Here is a 20,912-nt window from a genome sequence, read left to right as displayed (position 1 = left end):
CTAATTTTATTCATGTTGGACTTGATGGAGGAATTATAAGAAAGTTGTGGAATCTGGTTATGTATATATAATTCTTTGTTGAGTATTAATCCATTATTTTATTAATTTTCTTATGGGTTTTTGTGTCCCGTGGGACCTACCCACGTGGGTCTTCACCTTTCCATGTGCTCTTACTCCTTTCTGCATTCCATCAAGCTTTCGTCTCCCTCATTCACACAATCCTCTCTCTCACTAACTTTCTCTCTCGACTTCTTCCGACCTTTGTCTGTCATCTCCCTCACCATCTTTGTGCTCACTGCACAGAAAACCACGGCATCCATCTTCACCTCACTCGCCACTCTGGCAAACCACCACCCAAACAGTACATTGCCACCCTTACTTTCTCACAATCCTTCTGTCTCTCCCTCTCGACTTCTTCCTTGACACAGAGAATCACATAAGTAATGACGGCGATAGAGCTACCGATCTCCGACGAGGCAACCACCAGCCTCACATTCCTCTCCTCACTGCAAACTCCCCATTACCTTTTGCTTTCTAGAAACCAAAACTGACACGACGAATTGACAAGCTTCATCGCAGCTTGACTCCCCGGTGAGATTTTTAGTCAAATCCAGTATGGGTGAATCTCGAAAACACCTTTGTTAGGTTCTTTAAGTTGTTTAAAGATGTTTTCATGCACTACATGTCTGATTTGGTTAAGGTTGGATGCAGTTTCAACTCAGGGGACAAATTCCCTAGATTTCTGGTGAGGGCTACGATTTTGAGGCTAATTTTAGGCTATCACCAGCCACCCAATGGCCCTAAAGAAGCTAAATTTCGAATACTTACTTTTGTAGTTTTGTTTTAGCTTTTAAATTGTTGAAAATGGTTGTGTTTTGAACCAAAACGGACTATGAAACCCTTGGTGTGGCTGCAGGTTACACTGTCACTGCATGTGGTACTGTTGTGGATGGCATGTGAAGTCCAAGACTTATTAGAAGAAATAAATGTAGGCATGACCAATTATCCATGACCTCTTTTTATTAGCTCATTGTTACCTTGGCCCATAAAGGACGAGCTTTGTAAATTACTTATTGAATTCAAAGATTTCTTTGCTTGGAGTTATCACAGATGCCTGTCCTAAATAGGTCTTTGGTTAAACATGAACTTAAAATAATAAAAAAAAGGATTGTAAGCCATTTCGCCAACCTCCACGCTGATTCTTGATCGAAGTACAACTTGACATCAAAGATGAGATTGTTCGTCTACTGAATGCCAACTTTATTTAAAAAGCTCGGTATGTGAAATGGCTTGCAAATACAACCATAAAAAAAAAGGCATCCTTCGAATTTGTATTGGATTTCGCGATTTTAATTTGGCAACACCTAAAGATGAATATCTAGTGCCAATATAATTTACACTTAGTGTTTCTATTTCGAATTAAACATATTTTGCATATACGTTTGGAATTGAAATGATAAGCATACCAGGTATATCCATTCTTGATAAGTAAAAACATGTTCAAAGTGAACATGTAGATAAAACTATAAGATAATAGGTTTAATCGTTATATTATTCTTCTCCCTCTAGGAGGCATTATATATGAAATATATCTTGTGATACAAGGAATAATAAAGGACTCCTAAGTAAATTAGGAAACACAATTATATTCCTAATAAAAAATTATTCTCCTAACTTGTTGGGGTTGACTCACGTCCACACTCCCCCTCAAGTTGGTGCATAGATATCCCCTAAGCCTAACTTGTCAAGTGAGTCTTGAAACCTGCTAGGAGAAATTGCGTGTGTTAGAACATTTGCCAACTGTTCTTCTATCTTCACAAATGGAATGTCAACCAACTTAATGCCAAGTTTCTCCTTTATGAAGTGTCTATTCACCTCCACATGTTTGGTCCTATCATGTTGCACCGGATTATTAGTTATCTCCCGAGCTGCTTGATTATCATAGTACAACAACATAGACCCCTTAGGTTTAAAGCCAATCTCAGTAAGAAGAATATGAATCCACAGAATTTCATAAATACCATGCGTCATTCCCCTGTATTCAACTTATGCTGATGACCTCGCCACTACATTCTGTTTTTTACTTCTCCAAGTCACAAGATTACCGGCTACGAATGTAAAATAACCTGATGTAGACCGCCTATCAGTAATATTCTCAGCCCAATCTGCATTAGTATACCCTTTTAACTCTGTGTGTCCATGCTTTCTGTACATTAGACCCTTTCCTGGAGCTCCTTTTAAATAGCTTAGGATTCGCATTACTGCTGCCATGTGATCTTTACTCGATGCATGCATAAACTGACTCACCACACTTACTGCATAAGCAATGTCTGGTCTAGTGAGGGACAAGTAAATCAATCTTCTCACTAACCTTTGATATCTCTCCTTGTTTATTGGAACTTGATCTTGATAGATCCCAAGTTGATGATTCTGCATAATTGGAGTATATGCCGGTTTACATGCAATCATACGTATTTCAGATAACAAGTCCAACACATACTTACGTTGTGACAAATATATCCCTTCTCGAGATCTAGCAACCTCAATACCTAGGAAGTACTTGAGTCCCCCTAGATCTTTCATTTTAAACTCAGAAGCCAAGTACCCTTATAGCAGTTCAATTTCCTTCGTATCATCCCCTATGACAATCATATCGTCCACATATATAATGAGTAAAGTAACTTTATCATCCTTGCGTTTAAAGAATAAAGTATGATATGAGTTCCCTTGTTTGTATCAGTACTTTTTCATGGCCTGAGTGAATCTTCCAAACCATGCTCTAGGCGACTGCTTGAGACCATCCAACGTCTTCTAAAGTCTACACATTTTCCCACTGGAGTTTGCAGCGCCATATCCTGGTGGAATATCCATGTAGACCTCTTCTTTTAAATCCCCATGCAAAAAAGCATTCTTTACGTCAAATTGTCTTAGAGGCCAATCAAAATTAGCAGCAAGAGATAACAAGATTCCAATGGTATTCATTTTTGCAACAGGAGCAAAAGTTTCCTGATAGTCAACATCGAAAGTCTGTATGCACCCGTTGGCCACTAGTCTCACCTTGTAACTATCAATTGATCTGTCAGCCTTCTGTTTGATAGTAAACACCCATTTGCATCCCAATGATTTTTTCCCTTTATGAAGTGTAACCACACTCCACATATTACTCTTTTGTAATGCCTCTATCTCAATTTGCATTGCCTCTGTCCATTTTGGATCTTTCAAGGCTTCTTCCACTCTGGTAGGTATTTTGATGGTGTCCATCTGTTGAACAAGTGCACAATATTTCGGTGAAAGTCAATGAATGGAGACACAATTCGCAATAAGGTATCGTACCTTCCTTTCTGGAGAGTACCTTTCTGGCGGCTTTCCTTGATTTTGTTTAGGAGGTAACACATAAAGTGGTTGAATAATTTCGGAGTGAGCACTTACCTCGAGGATATCCGTTGGATCATAGACCCATACTGGAGGAATGTGAGGAAAATTGTTTCTTGAGATGGTACTCGGGCAAGTGGCAGAATGCCCATTTGGGTAGGTGTCAATAGCAGGAAACCCATCTGGGGCTGGCGTCAGCAGCAGCAGAGCCTCCAGCAATTCGAAAGAGCCCACGTTCACATGGGCAGGTACCATTATGCTGCCCAGATGTCGCTATTTCTATTAGCAGCCCATCATCGTGCTTATCAGTATATATTGTTGTCATTGTCCGGCCATCATCATGCAGCCCATATGCCGCTGGCCCATTTGTCAGCCTATCATCAGCCTTATCAACAGACCCATCATTTGTCCCATTTGTCTCCATATGCATATGCCCACTTTCACGATCTTCAACACACCCATTATTTGGGTAGTCAACAGGTACATCAAACCAGCCATAATCTTCGTCTAAAGTTGTCTCCTCTAAGGTGTATGGCTGGGAAGAAAAAAATAATTCATCTTCGGAGAAGGTAACATCCATTGTGATGTAAACATGTCGGGTAGGTGGATGATAACATCGGTAACCTTTTTGTTGGGACTAAAGCTAATGAAAACACATCGGACTGCACATGGATCAAGTTTGCTTCTTTGGTTTTTGTGAAGATGGACGTAGGCCACACAACCAAAAACTTGTGGTTCGAGATGAAGAGTAGAGGAAATGGAAACATGTTCACCAAGCACGACCAACGAAGTGTGAAAAGAAAGAACATGTGATGGCATTCGGTTCATTAGATTTATGGCATAGGTCATTACATCAGCCCAATAAGTCTTTGGCTCGTAAACACCAATGAGAAGGGCCCGAGTAATCTCAAGTATGTGTCTATTTTTTTGTTCGGCTACTCCATTCTGCTGTGGGGTCTGAGGACAAGTAGTTTCATGGAGAATACCCTTGTCCTAGAAAAACTGAGAAAGGTCCTGATTAATGTATTCACGACCATTATCAGACTGAATTACCTTAACTGGAAATGAATATTGTGTGTGGACCATATGATAAAACCTTTTGACAATTTCACCCACATCACTCTTATGTTTCATGAGATATAACCAAGTCATTCTGGTGCAGTCATCAACAAATGTTATAAACCAACACACACCATGTTGAGTAGAAACTAGAGATGGCCCCCATACATCAGAGTGAACCAACTTAAAAGAAACTGCTCTTTTATTAAAACTTGGAGGATACGAAGCTCGATGACTTTTAGCTAATGTGCATACATTGCACTTTAGAGAAGAATCTTAAACATTGTTAAATAATGACGGAAGTAATTTCTGCAAATAACCAAAGCAGGCATGACCTAGGCGACGGTGCCACAATTGAACAGTCTTTACCCTTCCATTATCACAACTTTGAACTTGGTGAACCCGGCCTTGTGTAACATCGTCGACATAGAACAATCCCCTCCTCTTAGTACCATGCCCAATAATTGCCTGAGTTCGGATATCTTGAAGTAAACAGAAAGACGGAAATATTAGCACAACACAGTCTAATTGCTCGATGACTTGTCCCACTGATAACAAATGGTTAGAGAGTGTGGGAACAAGTAAGCAACTATGTAATGAGAGAGTAAGAGTGAGTGCTACTTAACCCACCCATGTAACCGGGGCAACACCTCCATTAGCAGTGATAATATTATCCTGTGGTAATGGTGTTGTAGATTTAAATAAAGTACGATCATAAGTCATATGATCAGTGGCTCCGGAGTCAATAATCCAACGTATAGGCTTTGCTTGTGTTACATGGATCATCGGATTGCTCTTGGGAAGTGATCAAATTTAAAAGGGAAAGCTGTGGGCCCAACAACTCTCGGTCCGAGTTCAATTCTGATTTGGTGGCTGCTGATGGGCTAAGCCGTCCCATGCCCACATGGCTACTGCTGTATGTGACTGCTCTCTGCCACGTTGGACATTGGGCTTCAAGCTTGGCAAGCCCATCTCGCTGGAATTCACTGCTACAAGGCCCACATGACGCACCATTGCAGGTCATTGAACCCACGATGGGAATCATGGTTTTGATTGTCTGCTTCTACGGTTTTGCTGAGGATTGTTTTTGGATTTTTGTTGAAACACTGGCCAGTGGTTTTGTGATCTAGGTTTGTAGGTTTTTTTTCTTTTTTTCAGTGGGTGGTTCTCTTGCTTTGAGACCAAGATTGGGTTTGTGATTTAGGTTTCTACGTTTTTTTTTTCCCCCTTCTTTCAATAGGTGGTTCTCTTGCTTCGAGACCACGGTAGGATTTTTCTGGGTTTACAGAGATCGGCAGCTAGGGTAAAAGATAGGAAAAAGAGACAGGTTAAAACCAGCTCTCATGTCAAGATAAAACTATAAGATAAAAGGTTTAATCGTTATATTATTCTTCTCCCTCTAGAAGACATTATATATGAAATATATCTTGTGATACAAGGAATAATAAGGGACTCTTAACTAAATTAGGAAACACAATTATATTCCTAATAAATAATTATTCTCCTAACCTGTCAGGGTTGATTCACGTCCACACATGTGACATGTTCAAGTGACGACAACACAAAATGACTCACTATGGATGGGTAGCTCTCTAATCACAACAATAATTAATACCTCAATCATGAAAATCTAGAATCAAAAGCGTCATCAAATGATGCACGAGACGTTAGTAAAAGAAGAATAAAAGGAAACATAAAACCCACAAAAGTGTCCTTAAACCTATCTCCCAAAATTTCAAGCGTTTCCAACACTCATATAAACAACTAGCTAGCCAAGCACACACTGATGCAATGAGTCTCGGCAATAAAGTTTCTCAAACAAAATTACTTTGGATGGAAAAAGCCCGTCACATATGTTACAAACTCCAAGTGAGAAATCAAATGCACCCCGATACTCTCCATGTTATCAACAACATCGAAAAGCTTGAAGCATCCAAACGTACATAAAAAATGCTTCGTATGAGAATTAGGGCTAGTTTGGTATTACTGTGCTTTGAAAAAAAAAATTACTTCTGTTGTGATGTGAGAATAAGCAACTGTGAAATAAAGCAACAAAGTGTTTGGTAAACTTTGTAGTAAAAGTGTTTTTGAAAAAAAAAACAGTATTATAGTATTTGATAAACTTTTATGTAAAACAAATATGGAAAAAAAGCTGGTTTTTCAAAGTTGGGTTTTGCATCTTTGTGTTTTTGGCTTTTTTCATCCAAAAATGTGAAAAAAAAAAACTAAAGTTGAATGTTTACTAAACATAAAAAAAGCTCCTAACTTTTTTTTGTAAACACTTTTTTTCAGAATGCCTCAGTACCAAACCAGAGCTTACAAACACGTGAAGGAACTTTGAAGAGGCAAAAATGCATCTACTCTTTCGGCGCTCAACAAAAACCGCCACTCGCTCCTTCGCCCTCCTGCCAAAAACCCCACCCTCCTCCTCCTCCTCCCACTCCACCAAACCCCATCACGATATCGGCTCTCCTTCCAGAGTCCAAAAGCTCATCGCCTCCCAATCCGACCCTCTCCTCGCCAAAGAGATCTTCGACTACGCCGCCCGCCACTCCTACGCCTCCTACTTCACTCTCATCCTCAAGCTTGGCCGGTCCAAGTACTTCTCCCTCGTCGACGACCTCCTTCTTCTCTTCGAGTCCCAAAACTACACTGTTTCCCCGACCCTATTTTCCTACCTGATCAGAATCTACGGCGAAGCGATCAGCCCCAGAAGCCCCTTCGAGTGTTCTATACTATGGTGGAGTTCGACTGCAGGCCTTCCGTCAAACACCTGAACCGCATTCTTCATATTCTCGTTTCTCACCGGAACTTTCTCCGGCCGGCGTTCGACGTCTTCAAGGACGCTCATCGTCATGGGCTGACGGCCAATACGGAATCATACAATATATTAATGCGTGCCTTTTGTTTGCACGGGTATCTCAGCATTGCCTACCAACTGTTCAAGAAAATGTTTGAGAGAGACCTTGTGTAGGAATGGGCAGGTGAATACCGCGGTCGATTTCTTGGAGGACATGTTGAACAAAGGGTTCGTGCCGGATACGCTGAGTTACACGACATTGTTGAATAGTTTGTGTAGGAAGAAGAAGCTTCGTGAGGCGTATAGGCTGCTTTGTAGGATGAAGGTTAAGGGTTGCAATCCTGATATTGTGCATTATAACACTGTTATATTGGGGTTCTGTAGAGAGGGGCGTCCGGGGGATGCTTGTAAGGTTCTCGAGGACATGGCGTCAAATGGGTGCTTGCCAAATTTGGTATCTTATCGGACCTTGGTTAGTGGGTTATGCGATCATGGGATGCTTGACGAGGCTAAGAGTTTGGAGACAATGGTATCAAAGGGGTTTTCTCCGCATTTCTCAGTTATTCATGCTTTGGTTAAAGGGTTCTGTAATGTGGGTACGTTTGAGGAAGCTTGTGGAGTTTTGGAGGAGGTGCTAAACCACGGGGAAGTTCCTCATATGGATATTTGGATTACGGTAGTTCCTGGGATATGCGAAGAGATAGAGCTGGTGAGAATGGAGGAAATTCTGAGAGAGGTAATGAAGGTGGAAATTAGGCCAAACACTAGAATTGTGGAGGCAGCGTTTGGTTTGGAGGATTACTTGATCATAAAGATACAGGCTAACCCTAGGAGAGTTTACTAAATGCTTTTTGGCACTTGGCTCCCTGGTTTTTATTACTTCTTGGGATCTGTTAGATTTTGGTCGAGTTGCTAGCTCCAGTTTTTTCTGTGTTTCACGAAATCCAGTCATAAATGTGATAAGTGCTCTTCCCAACGATGCATCTTGCTCCAAGCAACTGAAGTTAGTCGCTACAGGTTTAATTTTGTTTCAATTGGGAAGTTGCCGGGGCCATGGAGAACCGGATTGTGCTTATGGTTCACAGCTAGTATGATCGTAATGCTACTGAAACAGATCTCTTTCTGGGATTGTGTAGAAGCTGTATGCTTTTGTGTTATTTATCGGCAAAGATCAGCCTACTCGCATAGTTTGAGCATTGACGTTGTTGTTGTTGTCTGAGTTTGTCTGAATTTTAGACATCCTACCTTGAATTCGCCTACGTTTTACAAGAAGCTTTCTTAGTTCTGATTCTAAGAACAAACATTCAAGAAATTCTGGAGGTCAGCTTGTTGTGTACAGCATTGTTTTCTCTTCATTTTCGTGATATTTACTCGTTAATTGTGGTCCCAGTGTTCAGTGCAGCAAAGAAATTGATTTTCTGGTAGAAATAACATCATTTCTCTGCATGTATATGAAAAGTTAACAAGTATTCTTACTGTATCATCAACTAGCCTCTTCACTTTCTCTTGCTCTCTAAATACACGATACACAAATCTATGAAACAACTCACCGCTGTCCGCCAATGTTTGTATTGCACAAAACTATGAAGACTAGGCACATTGTTGCGATGCAAATGTATAAGTTTTATAATCCGGCAGGCATTCGGATGGATAACTGGTTGCGCTGCGTATCTGATTTGCCAAGAATGATGCTTAGTAGCCATTACCAAAGCATGTGAGTGACTGATCAAGTCTTTGCTGCAGTGTAAGTCGTTTCTGGAAGTCCTCTAACCACTATTCTCCGACCGCAGAACTCCTGCCAGTGCAATTGATTAAGTCACAAGGAGAACGGATATGGAACAGGAAATCGAAGGACCAAATCTCACGTTGGAGTTCAAGTATTTACCGTTCCATTTAACGACATTGCTGCATCGCGTTCTGCAGCCGAAGAGAAAGAAAGGAACCCATAAGCGCGATTCTTCCCTGCCTTGCGGTCGTGCAACACTTTTGCGCTAGCTACAGTCCCAAACTGGCTAAAATGGCTTCTCAAAACATGAGGCTGGACAGCCCGCGCAAGGTTGCCGACGTAGAGTTTGTGAGGGCTCTCATACACCATGTTTTTCACCGGTGATGAATTCAATGCCTCGGTGTTCTTCCTCTTCGGATTCATATGAACCGAAAATCTCACCCGCATTTCCCTCCCTCCAACATCCTTCAAACACAAATTTAACATTAAGTTATATTACGAGCGATATTCTACTTTAAACTAATCCAAACTACGTATAGGGGGATTTGAACCCGGACTCACCGGGGAGCTCATCCGATTTGGTACTAGCATTCAGTTAAACTAAGAATATAATGAAGCACTAAAAGGGTGGATAAGTTTAGTACTAACGGATCGATCCAATGCAGCAATGGCGGTTTTCGCAGCGTCCATGGATCCCATGGTGACGTAGCCACATCCGCGGCTGAGCCCAGTATCCGGGCTCCTGCAAATCTCGACGGAGAAAACAGTCCCGTGAGGGTTGAACATTTCCATCAGGTCCGGAACATCAATGCTTCTCGGAATATTGCACACGTACAGCTCACAGGGTCTTGACTGCTCTTGCTTGTCGTCCAATCCCCCATCCGAATCGTCGTCGTTTCGACTGTCGTACTCGTACTCCGCCACTCCTCCGTCGTCAGTGACTAGGCCTCCCTCCCGCTCTTCCATCACAGCCAACGCCGTGAAAACCCCAGCCTTCAAATTGGGGTACTTAATCTTCTGCTGCAATAAAGGCGACGAGACCCAATTTGAAACGGTGCGTTTTGGTGTAATCCAAGAGGAAGATAGAGTGGGTGTTAGGTTTAAGCAAGTGGCCGCCATAGCCAGAGCTGATCAGTAGCTACACAACTTGGATTTTTTTTTTTTTTTTTTTTCAGTCTCCATATTTGTGTTATTGGTGATGTGGATAAGATAATGAGATCACGGCTCTCCGAGTCCGGGCATCCAAAGGCTCCATAATCCGTTAGATTACCCGGCCCAGATTTATTTAAAGCCCAAACTAGGTTTCGGAGAAGCAAGACACTGTCGCTTCCTACGTGTTGGACCTAAATGAAATGTTACGTAATCAAATTTGAAAGTAGAGCAGGTTTCAAACAATATATCAAATCTATGTGATATGAGTTTTCATATGTCAAATTTGATATATGAGAAAATGAGATGTCAAATAATTTTTAATTATTTTATTGTGTCCATTAATGCACCAATTATAAATCTTGAAAATTTATTTTAATTGATTTCTTTTTAAAACATACCGGTTGAAAAAAAGAGAAAATCTGACATTGTCACATCAGCTATCAAATTAACATTTGACATTTATCTTTTGACATCTCTTTGAAGATGCTCTTACATGACGTAGTATTCATAGCACTGTTCTAAAAATCTCCGTCTAGTCTCACTTAGGAGCTAAGTGATTGGCTCGCCCTGATTAATTGCTATGTGTTTGAAAATTAAGAAAGAGCGCCTAGAATGCCTAGGGGCCCACCTAGCCTGTCCAAACCCGCCTAGATCGCGACTCTCACTTAGACAGAAACTATAAAACTTTTGTTTTGCATTTTGTTTTGTTAAAATAATTGTAAGAGACCTATTGAATATTGATGAACACACATGATACAAGTGTTCCCCATATTTTCATTATGTTCTAATATTATATAATCTCTATGTCATTTTTATTTTCTAATTTATGTGTTCTTATGAAATCATGTATTTATTAAGTATAATTAGACACTTATTTGTACGATATATAATATATTTACTTAAATTCATTGAATCCATCTAGGCCCCTATCTAAGCGCTAGCCTAGGTTCCAACTCGCCATCCGATTAGCACCTAACGTCTTTTAAAACCTTAATTCATAGGCATGATGCCAAAATTAAGGATGTTTTTAGAATAAATATGGTGAACTTAATAAAAAGTTTAAATTAAAATTTTTATAGGGGTAAAAATAGAAATTGTGTAAACCGAGATGAGTTGTTTAAATACAAAAAGTTTTTGTTTTTTCTCTCGGCATTTTTTTGGCTTCGTCTTCTCTTCTTCTGCAACAGTCCAACCGACACATCTGAGACCCGAGCACGCAGATCACAACCAAAACGTCGTCGCCCAGAGACACCGGATCAAGGCAATGGAATCGGATCAACCATCCATTAAGTTCGGGACCCAAGAGGCCCTCTCTCACGTGCGAGCCCTGACGGACGTCGGCGCCATGACGCGCCTCCTCCACGAGTGCATCGCCTACCAGCGATCCCTAGATCTGGACCTCGACAACCTCCTCTCCCAGCGCTCCGACCTCGACAAGCAGCTCCTCGCCCTCCGCAAGTCCTCCCAGGTTCTCGACATCGTAAAGGCCGACTCCGACCACGTCCTCTCCAACGTCACCTCCACCTGCGACCTCGCCGACAACGTCAGCGCCAAGGTCCGCGAGCTCGATCTCGCCCAGTCCCGCGTCAAATCCACGCTCCTCCGCCTAGACGCCATCGTCGAGCGCGGCAACTGTATCGATGGCGTGAAGCAGGCCCTCGACGCCCAGGACTACGAGGCAGCCGCCAATTACGTCCAGCGCTTCCTCCAGATCGACTCCGAGTACCGGGATTCCGGCGCCGACCAGCGGGAGCAGCTCATGGAATCGAAGCGGCAGCTCGAATCCATCGTCAGGAAGAAGCTCTCGGCGGCGGTTGACCAGAGGGAGCATTCCAATGTATTGAGATTCATCAGGCTCTACACTCCGTTAGGGTTAGAAACGGAGGGTTTGCAGGTTTACGTTGGGTACTTGCGGAAAGTGATTGGGATGCGATCCCGGCTCGAATTCGAGCACTTGGTGGAGCTAATGGAGCAGAACAATCCGACCCAGGCGGTCAATTTTGTTGGGTGTTTGACCAATTTGTTCAAGGACATAGTTTTGGCGGTGGAAGAGAACGATGAAATTCTGAGAGGGCTTTGTGGTGAAGACGGAGTTGTTTACGCCATTTGTGAGCTTCAAGAGGAGTGCGATACGAGGGGTAGTTTGATCTTGAAGAAGTACATGGACTATAGGAAATTGCCTAAGTTAAGCTCCGAGATCAATGCCCAGAACAAGAATTTGCTCAATGTGGGTGGCGTTGGTGTTGGGTCAGAGGGACCCGACCCGAGAGAGGTTGAACTGTTCTTGGAGGAGATATTGTCTTTGATGCAGTTGGGTGAGGATTACACTGAGTTCATGGTGTCTAAGATCAAGGGCTTGACGAATGTTGACCCGGATTTAGGTCCACGAGCCACTAAGGCTTTTAGGAGTGGAAGTTTTAACAAGGTGGTTCAGGACATTACCGGGTTTTATGTCATATTAGAAGGTTTCTTTATGGTGGAGAATGTGAGGAAGGCTATAAGGATCGATGAACATGTGCCTGACAGTCTCACGACTTCAATGGTGGACGACGTGTTCTATGTTTTGCAGAGTTGCTTGCGGAGGGCAATATCCACTTTGAATATCAGCTCAGTGATTGCTGTGTTGAGTGGTGCGAGTAGTTTGTTGAGCAATGAGTATCACGAGGCTTTGCAAGAGAGGATGAGAGAGCCAAATCTTGGCGCAAAGCTGTTCCTAGGTGGTGTTGGGGTGCAAAAAACTGGGACGGAGATTGCCACGGTTTTGAATAATATGGATGTCAGTAGCGAGTACGTCCTCAAACTAAAGCACGAGATTGAGGAGCAATGCTTAGAGGTAATTGAAATGATTTGCTTTACTCTGTGCTTTAATTATCAGGATTTGTGACATGAATAATAACTACATTGTTTGGGCAAGTCTTTGGCTTGCATTTCGCTTTGTATTAGGTTAGAATCCCCAAATCACTATAATTATGCATGCTTAGGTTTAGTCAAACCTGCATTTGATGTATCCAATTTCCTGTAGTTGGAGTTTCCAATGGCCTTGACAATGTTTGCGAACATAATAGAATGCCACATACTTGAGCACTTCACAGAATTTCCTGCTAATACAAATGGGAAATGGAGTTTGATGGTACAGTGTTAATTGTGAAAGAGTGATGTGTGGTTGCCCACTAATTGTGCATGATGGATCACTGCTGCTATCGTAGACTTGGTTACATGAGTCTTCATAGTTAAGATTTCTTATTTGTTGTCTTTTAAGTCGATAAGGACAGTCAGTCAACAAGGAAAAAAGAATACGGGCTTGTGTGCTGTTGTTTTATAGATGGCGTATGGTTTGTTCATGTAGCTGTTGCCTTTACCTCCTTAAGCCTTTACCTCCTTAAGCCTTTGGAGGTTTCAGTTTTATGGTTAATTGTTTCCATGTTTTTTACTGAAATTTTGTCCATAGAAATGAAGAGTCAAGAGAGCATTGTAACTCAGTAAGACAATTTGGCCTTTTGCAAATCGCCCATTTGCTAATTGCTTTCACCCACCTTCTTGCCTGTACTGGAACTCTAAGTATTGAAATCTAGATCGGTTTGACATTTGTCACACACTCGCAAAATTGTGCAAGTAGTCTTTTGGCTTCTTTTATATCCTTCTCGCTTGTCTTAAGTTCATGTTTGATGTTATCATCTGATGTGATCATTCGTTTGGTTGGATTTAAATGTTTGCGCTACATATTATTTCCTTCTATATCAAAGTAATTCCAATATCGTGGATTAAACGGGAACGTATCATGTTTATCAGGTGTTTCCTGCACCAGTTGATAGAGAAAAGGTCAAGTCTTGCCTGTCCGAGCTAGGGGATATGAGCAACACATTCAAGCAAGCGTTGAATGCTGGCTTGGAACAACTTGTGGCTACTGTGACACCCCGTATCCGTCCAGTGCTAGATAATGTGGCAACGATCAGCTATGAGCTATCAGAGGCTGAATACGCAGATAATGAGGTTAACGACCCATGGGTTCAAAGACTTCTTCATGCTGTTGAGACGAATGTAGCATGGCTCCAGCCGCTAATGACTGCCAACAACTACGACTCATTTGTGCATTTTGTCATCGAGTTCATTGTGAAGAGGCTTGAAGTGATTATGATGCAGAAGAGATTCAGCCAACTTGGAGGCCTTCAGCTCGACAGAGATGCCAGGGCATTGGTAAGCCACTTCTCTGGTATGACTCAAAGGACCGTCAGAGACAAATTTGCGCGTCTCACACAAATGGCGACAATCCTGAACTTGGAAAAGGTCTCGGAGATTCTTGATTTCTGGGGCGAGAACTCGGGACCTATGACCTGGAGACTGACCCCAGCCGAGGTCAGGCGAGTCCTGGGTCTGAGAGTTGATTTTAAACCAGAAGCAATTTCCGCTCTTAAGTTGTAATCCCCATCCCAATCGACACTTAAACCTTCACATTCTTTTGTTTTCTTCTTCATAAATATTATTCTTCATTCATATTATTACCAGTTTTTGTACTAATTTACCTTCAAACTCATACAGTGTAGAAGAATACTTGGATTATGAATTTATAGATTTTTTCATACTAGAATTGCTATATATAAAAATAAAATAAATAATGAGTACGCATTTTCGCTTCTCTGGCATTAGTCTTAAAAAAGGAGTTCTTGAATTCAAATCTCAATGAACGATACTCGTTGATTAAGAAAACAACTCCGTTTAATTGGGTGCCCCTTTTTAGCATTCTGGAGTCAACAAAGAGACGTTTGGCAACATTGTTGAAAAAGTTCTACGTTGGCTTTCTACTTGGAAGAGCAGTACCCTTTCTATGGAGAAATTTTTCATTGTGACAGGAACATGAATGGTACATCACGTGTTTTTCTATAAGTGGTGGGACATTTTATTTTTTTAAGCTATTAATTTTTTAGCACACATATCATACAATTTGTATAGTGACATGTGATGTATCACTCCATGTTCCCGTCACATTGAAAAATCTCTCTTCCCTATGGCAGGTAGGCTTGTTTATCTCCATTCAGTCGCCTCAAGCCCTTTTGATATACTCAATGCAATCTACTCGCCTCCCAGTTTCTATAGTGATGGAGAGTCGGATCTGGAAGCCATATTAATCTTTGGAAAGACAAATGGCTTGAGTGTGGTGTGCTTGAAGAGTTTGCTACCATCCCCTTTTCAGATGACGTGCTTGAATGGATTGTTGAAGACTTCCTTATTGATTTTGGTTGGAATATGGATTTGTTGTACTCTTGCCTTCCTCCAAATATTGTGGAACAAATTTTCAGTTTACATATTGGTATTGCAAATAATAGGGAAGATAAATTAATTTGGAGCCTCACCAAATCTGGAACATTTTCTGTGAAAACTGTATCTCTTTCTCTTTGGCGATGATGATATCATTCCCTGGAAATGGAATTTCATTTGGAATCTTAAGCTCCCACCCAAATTGGTGACTTTCCTCTGGACTATTGGTCATGGAAAGTCTTCGCTAACGTGTGTAGAGAGCTAGAAGAGGACCCTTGTTGTCCAATCCGCTCTAATGTAGAGGAATCAATGGATTGTATTTTCAGGTTTTGTAGGCTGAAAATAATTTGGGCAAATGAATCATCATGGAAGCTAAGCTTTGGAGTGTTTTCATAGGTCTTTCTATAGCTTGGGATGAGGGTTGTAGGGATGTAATTCTTGTACTGTTGTTATTTTGATCCAACAACCTATTTTGGTTTCGCACCCGCTCTACAATCTCATTATTAACTGCAAAGAAGCTATTGAAAGAAATTGAAGATGCGAAGTCACTATATCTATAGAGAAAAGCATGTCTCAAGTGATCACATGGCTGACTTGGATCATAGGTTATCTCTTGGTCTACATGTTTTTGCTTCTCCTCCTACCACTGTCACAGCCCTTCTAAGGGAAAAGGATCCTCGCCGAATCCCTTTCCTAAGGATCCAGGAGATCCCGTAATCGTGTTCGTTCATCGTACATCGTACGGTCAGTTTTTGTTAAGTACTATTTATATTTAATTTTAAATTTTAAATTTAAAATAATTTCTGACCACACGATATACGATGAATGAACATGATTACTGGATCCTCCGAATCCCCAAGAAAAGGATCCGGCCCTTCCTAAGGCTGTTGTTGCCTGGCTTTTTTGTTTTGCTTGCTGGGCTTTGCCCTCCTCTGTACCAAAAAAAAATAAGAAAAAAGGAACCGTCGAGTACTAGGCTCTGTATTTTGGGAGTGTAAGCAATGCATGAGCTCCAGTTAACTCGTTAAAACGCGAAATGGGTCGAGTTAAGACACGAAACAAGTCGGATCCAACGAATGCAAAATTTTGTAAATGTGACCCTGCGTAAAGCGGGAGCCTTGTGCACTGGGTACGACCTTTTTTGTAGATGTAATAAAATTGGAAACAGCGAACCAACATCACTATAGGGTTTTGCTTGCCAATCCAAAACCAATGAAATTTTAAAAAGATAACCAAAATTGAAAAGATTTAGCAGGACATAAAGCTGATACAATCTTCTTAATAGTTGATTGTATAAGTCGATTGCTTGAGGCTCCAACCGGCAGAGATTAGACATGAGCAGTGCCCTGAGTGAATTTAGGATCCTCGCATCTGTAACTGCCATCAGGCCCGATTCCAAAACCCTTGGGATCGGCAAACACGTTCTCGAGCAGCTGGCTGCGAGGTGGAAGGGGGCTCTCATCTGCAAACTCAACGGCATCCTCAACCAACTCATCGATCTTCTTATGGATGGCCTTCAAGTCTTGTTCAGTCGCCAAATTGTTCTCAAGTAAGTATTCCTTGAGGGCAGTGATGGGATCTCTGGCAGCGTAGTGTGCCTTCTCAGCTGCCAAATGGAACATAACATAGCGGTTAATACACAGCTATAAACTCCGTCAATAACTAATTTTATAAGCTCGTTAGATATGCTAAGAAATAAGAAACTCCATATATGCCTCAACAATGACAGACACAGAACCATCTAGTTCATACTAGTGGTTTAAGTCCATAATCCAACAAGTAAACTATACCAGGATATTAGATATGAAAAGGCAAAAAACCAATCGCAGAAGAAACCATCGACTTCCTAGTGCATATAGCGGTTCAAGTCCATGATCGAATAAAACATATACGAATCAGGATTTTATAATCAAAAGTTAAATCCCAACATGTTGAATACAAGTACACATCTAAAAGAGGAAAGACATAATTCAAACACTCACCAGGGTCACGAAGCTCATCAGGATCTGCCAATGAGTGTCCTCTGAACCTGTATGTTTCACATTCTACCAAAGTTGGCCCTTCTCCTCTCCTGGCCCTTCCAATCGCCTCCTTTGCCACCTCCCTCACCTTCAACACATCCATACCATCCACATGAACACCTGGCATAACAAATGCAGGCCCCTTCTTCCAAATTTCGGGATCAGAAGTAGCCCTCAAATGCGACATTCCAATGGCCCACAAATTGTTCTCCACAACGAAAATAATCGGCAATTTCCACAACGCTGCCATGTTCAAACACTCAAAGAACTGGCCGTTATTAGCAGTTCCATCTCCAAAAAATGCCAAAGTCACGTGATCACAGTCTGCCTGTTTCATCACTTCCCTCCTGTACTTAGAGGAGAATGCTGCACCTGTTGCCACTGGTATACCTTCACCAATAAATGCGAACCCACCAAGCACATTGTACTCTTTCGAAAACATGTGCATAGAACCACCTTGGCCTCGGCAACAACCAGTAGCCTTTCCAAAGAGCTCACTCATCACCTCACGAGCAGGGACACCCTTACTCAACGAGTGCACGTGATCACGGTATGTGCTCACCACAGAATCCTCCTTCTTTGTAAGCTTGATAAACCCAGTTGACACGGCTTCTTGGCCATTGTAAAGGTGAACGAACCCGAACATTTTGCCTCTGTAATACATCTGAGCACACATGTCCTCGAAAGAGCGACCCAATACCATGTCTTCATACAGCTCCAATCCTTCCTCTTTTGTTATTAGCTAAATGCACAAAAATTCAAAAACCATAGTCTTAGATGGGAATCATCTCATAAGAAAATGAAAATTTTCGAAAAACAAAGCTCAGATGTGTTCAAAAATTCAAAAACCATATAGTCTTAGACGGGAATCATCTCATAAGAAAATGAAAATTTTCGAAAAACAAAGCTCAGATGTGTTCTTCTACATCTCTTTAAACTTAATTGCATCGATTCGATGAAGTTGCATGAACTTGAAACATACTAGACAAGTCAAATTGGATTCAATCCATCCAGAAACAAAACTGAAAGCTATAAGCTTTGGATTGATCTGTTCTGGGTTTTCAATTTTTGGATCAAACAACTTAAATTACGATTGATTTGAGTAAATTCGATCGTAAAGCTCAGCTACCCAGCACTAAAAAACCCAAGATTGATATAATTGAAAATCCATTTCTCTAATCCTTCAGTTGGATTACCATGCATGAGAAAAACAAAGCAAACCCAGAAAACCCAATCAAGCAATGAAATCCAGAACAAAAGCATTACCAGATTGCAGGAAGCCTGGACCTTCTTCTCCTTAACAGCTTCGGAGACGGCAACGACGGCGGATCGGCGGTGAGCACTGGAATGAGAGAGGGAAGCGGGTCGGAACTTGCGGGTAGATCCGAGAAAAGAGGATGCCTTGGGGGGGAGCAGGAGGGAGGGCTTGTCATTGGATCTGGGGCTGGCGGCGGCAGAATTGAGCTGGAGGGGCTGGGCCAAATTGGTGGCGGAGGTGAAGGACATGGCTGCTCCCTGTTTCCACTGCCTCCGTCTGTTTGGCAAGTGAGAAAATTTGAGAGAGAGAGAGAGAGAGAGAGAGAGGGAGGCGGAGAGAGAAAGGATGGGGGGAGATGGAATGGGGGATTGAGGGAGAGAAAGTATCAGAGGTGAAGAAGGGACGGAGGAAACAAAGGAAGGAGGCTTGGAAATAACCGCCGGAAATAAAGAAGTGGGGAAGCCAACCAACAACTTAACCAACTATTACTACTTCTAGTCGGTGTTCTTCAATTTACTTGTTTTGGTTTTGGTTTGGTTTAGCGACACTCAATTTTAATATAGTGGAAAAACGTCTCGTGTGTGTTTATTTATTATCATATAAATAATAAGGGAGGAGAAATCAAATCTACATTCTCTGATGCAGAGATAAATGTTCTTAATCACTTAAGATATAAGTTGGAAGGTTTCCAATTCAATTTACAGGATATGAATGATGTGTATTTGAAATGATTTCGATACTAGATTGTGCTCTACTCATAAGTGTGATGACAACTTATCAAATGTACATAGAGTTTCTTTGTGTATGTTAAAGGGAAGATTGGGGATTAATCATTTTCTCTATAGAGACTCCCTCTTGAGCAATGCTTGACTCCTCAAGAAGACCCCCAAGCAATGCTTGAGCATTTTTGAGTTTTGTCGGGCAATGCACGTAGTATGATTAAAATTATGTAAGATAAAAAGGATAAAATATTAACACATCTACATTTTCTTAAGTATATATTTGTATAACATGAAGATCGATGATAATTACTCATTCAAGAAACTTATTCAGTCTAAGGGGGCTCAAAATGAAAAACGTTTCCTTTCTATTTAATTCCTTTTTAATTTTCTCCAAATAAAAAGTCATTCACATTATCTTAAATATAATGAACATTTATAAATCAACCTATTCGTGCGTATCAAAAGAGGTCAATGTTTATTATTCCAAGAACTTAAAAGACCAACTATTATGCATGCATTACATGCTAGGTGGAATGCCAATTTGTGTGATATATTATTAAAGATAGAATACAATTTTCTTTTGACTACTTTTTTATTTTACTAAATTTTAATATTTAATATTTATTACTTTGTATATATATATTTTTAAAATAAAATATTATCAATCTGGTTATATTCAAATTACATATTAAAATAACTCTTTCTTTTAAAGCCTCACCTAAAGGTATCCTAGCATCCTCTAATCTCAAACATAAAAAATAAAAGGTCAAATCGGATAAATGATCCTTGTGGTCATAAGGTATTCGGAAGATAGGCCTTGCACTAAAAAAAACTCAGATTTAAACCCATGTGATGTACTCCGTTAGCAAATTTAGTCCAAAAGTGATTTTTCCGTTAACTATATGTTAATACATAGGTAAAATTGTACTTTGACGTGTGCACCTTCTTCTTCCTGCATCTCCCCTACGCAACCCTCAAACTGTTGGAAGTATGCCCACAAAGCCACTCATTTGATGTAATAGCTTTTGGAATACTTAATGTATTAAACTATTAAATGTTTAATGAAGGGCAAAGCTTATTGTTAATCACTATTTATTGTATCATGTGTTTAAGCAATAAGGGAATCCAAGGAATGTATTTGATCTAAGAGAGAAGTGATTTAAGTAAGTTAGATTAACGAGACATTTCTCTTATGTTCATTCCTAAAACGTTCCTAGCCATAGGATTGCCAATTGGGCATTGACAATCCGCTAAGGTTAGTATGTGTTATGTCAACTCAAGCGCGAGTATGACTAGTCTCAAGTCATTTAGTGTTTGACACTAAGACAAACACATAGGTGCTCGAAAGAGTAATCGAGTACACTGAACAACGATCAAAATAGAGTTCGAACATACATGTCATGTAAGAACTCGTAAGTTGCAATATGCAAAGTAGTCCTTTGACCTGAGGCATCATAGATGTCTAATGGTTAGGTCCTTGATCTTTGATCATGTCAAAGACATTCCATTGAGAGTGTCCACGGCATTGTTAGCTATCTAGTCATGTAGG

General features: G+C 41.0%; 4 protein-coding genes across 4 annotated transcripts; 1 reads left to right on the top strand and 3 right to left on the bottom strand.

Moving 5' to 3' along the window:
* Positions 1-2,046: 2,046 nt before the first annotated feature.
* LOC139197770 (uncharacterized mitochondrial protein AtMg00810-like) lies at positions 2,047-2,583 on the bottom strand. The gene has a single exon (XM_070825731.1). The coding sequence runs from the start codon at positions 2,581-2,583 to the stop codon at positions 2,047-2,049; it is 537 nt and encodes a 178-aa protein (XP_070681832.1).
* Positions 2,584-6,767: 4,184 nt separating this feature from the next.
* Positions 6,768-14,694, top strand: LOC103410224 (conserved oligomeric Golgi complex subunit 4). The gene is given in 5 exon segments (XM_008348966.4): positions 6,768-7,131; positions 7,134-7,398; positions 7,400-8,066; positions 11,371-12,942; positions 13,899-14,694. Coding segments are annotated over 5 exon segments (3,483 nt in total). The 5' UTR covers positions 6,768-6,782; the 3' UTR covers positions 14,529-14,694.
* Positions 8,646-10,179, bottom strand: LOC103439440 (29 kDa ribonucleoprotein A, chloroplastic). Its single transcript, XM_008378003.4, has 3 exons — positions 9,606-10,179; positions 9,117-9,422; positions 8,646-9,026 (listed from the first exon to the last, which is right to left on the bottom strand). Exons 1-3 carry the CDS (start codon positions 10,074-10,076, stop codon positions 8,958-8,960), a joined length of 846 nt encoding a protein of 281 aa, XP_008376225.3. The 5' UTR covers positions 10,077-10,179; the 3' UTR covers positions 8,646-8,957.
* A 1,826-nt stretch (positions 14,695-16,520) lies between the features above and the next one.
* LOC103439433 (pyruvate dehydrogenase E1 component subunit alpha-3, chloroplastic) lies at positions 16,521-19,247 on the bottom strand. Its single transcript, XM_008377997.4, has 3 exons — positions 18,650-19,247; positions 17,345-18,125; positions 16,521-16,968 (listed from the first exon to the last, which is right to left on the bottom strand). Exons 1-3 carry the CDS (start codon positions 18,887-18,889, stop codon positions 16,691-16,693), a joined length of 1,299 nt encoding a protein of 432 aa, XP_008376219.3. The 5' UTR covers positions 18,890-19,247; the 3' UTR covers positions 16,521-16,690.
* Between the last annotated feature and the right edge of the window lie 1,665 nt (positions 19,248-20,912).

This window comes from Malus domestica, chromosome 07 (assembly GCF_042453785.1).
Source record: "Malus domestica chromosome 07, GDT2T_hap1".
Taxonomy (NCBI): Eukaryota; Viridiplantae; Streptophyta; class Magnoliopsida; order Rosales; family Rosaceae; genus Malus; species Malus domestica.
Note: the sequence above shows the minus strand (reverse complement) of the source record. Positions and strands in the feature narration are given on the sequence as shown.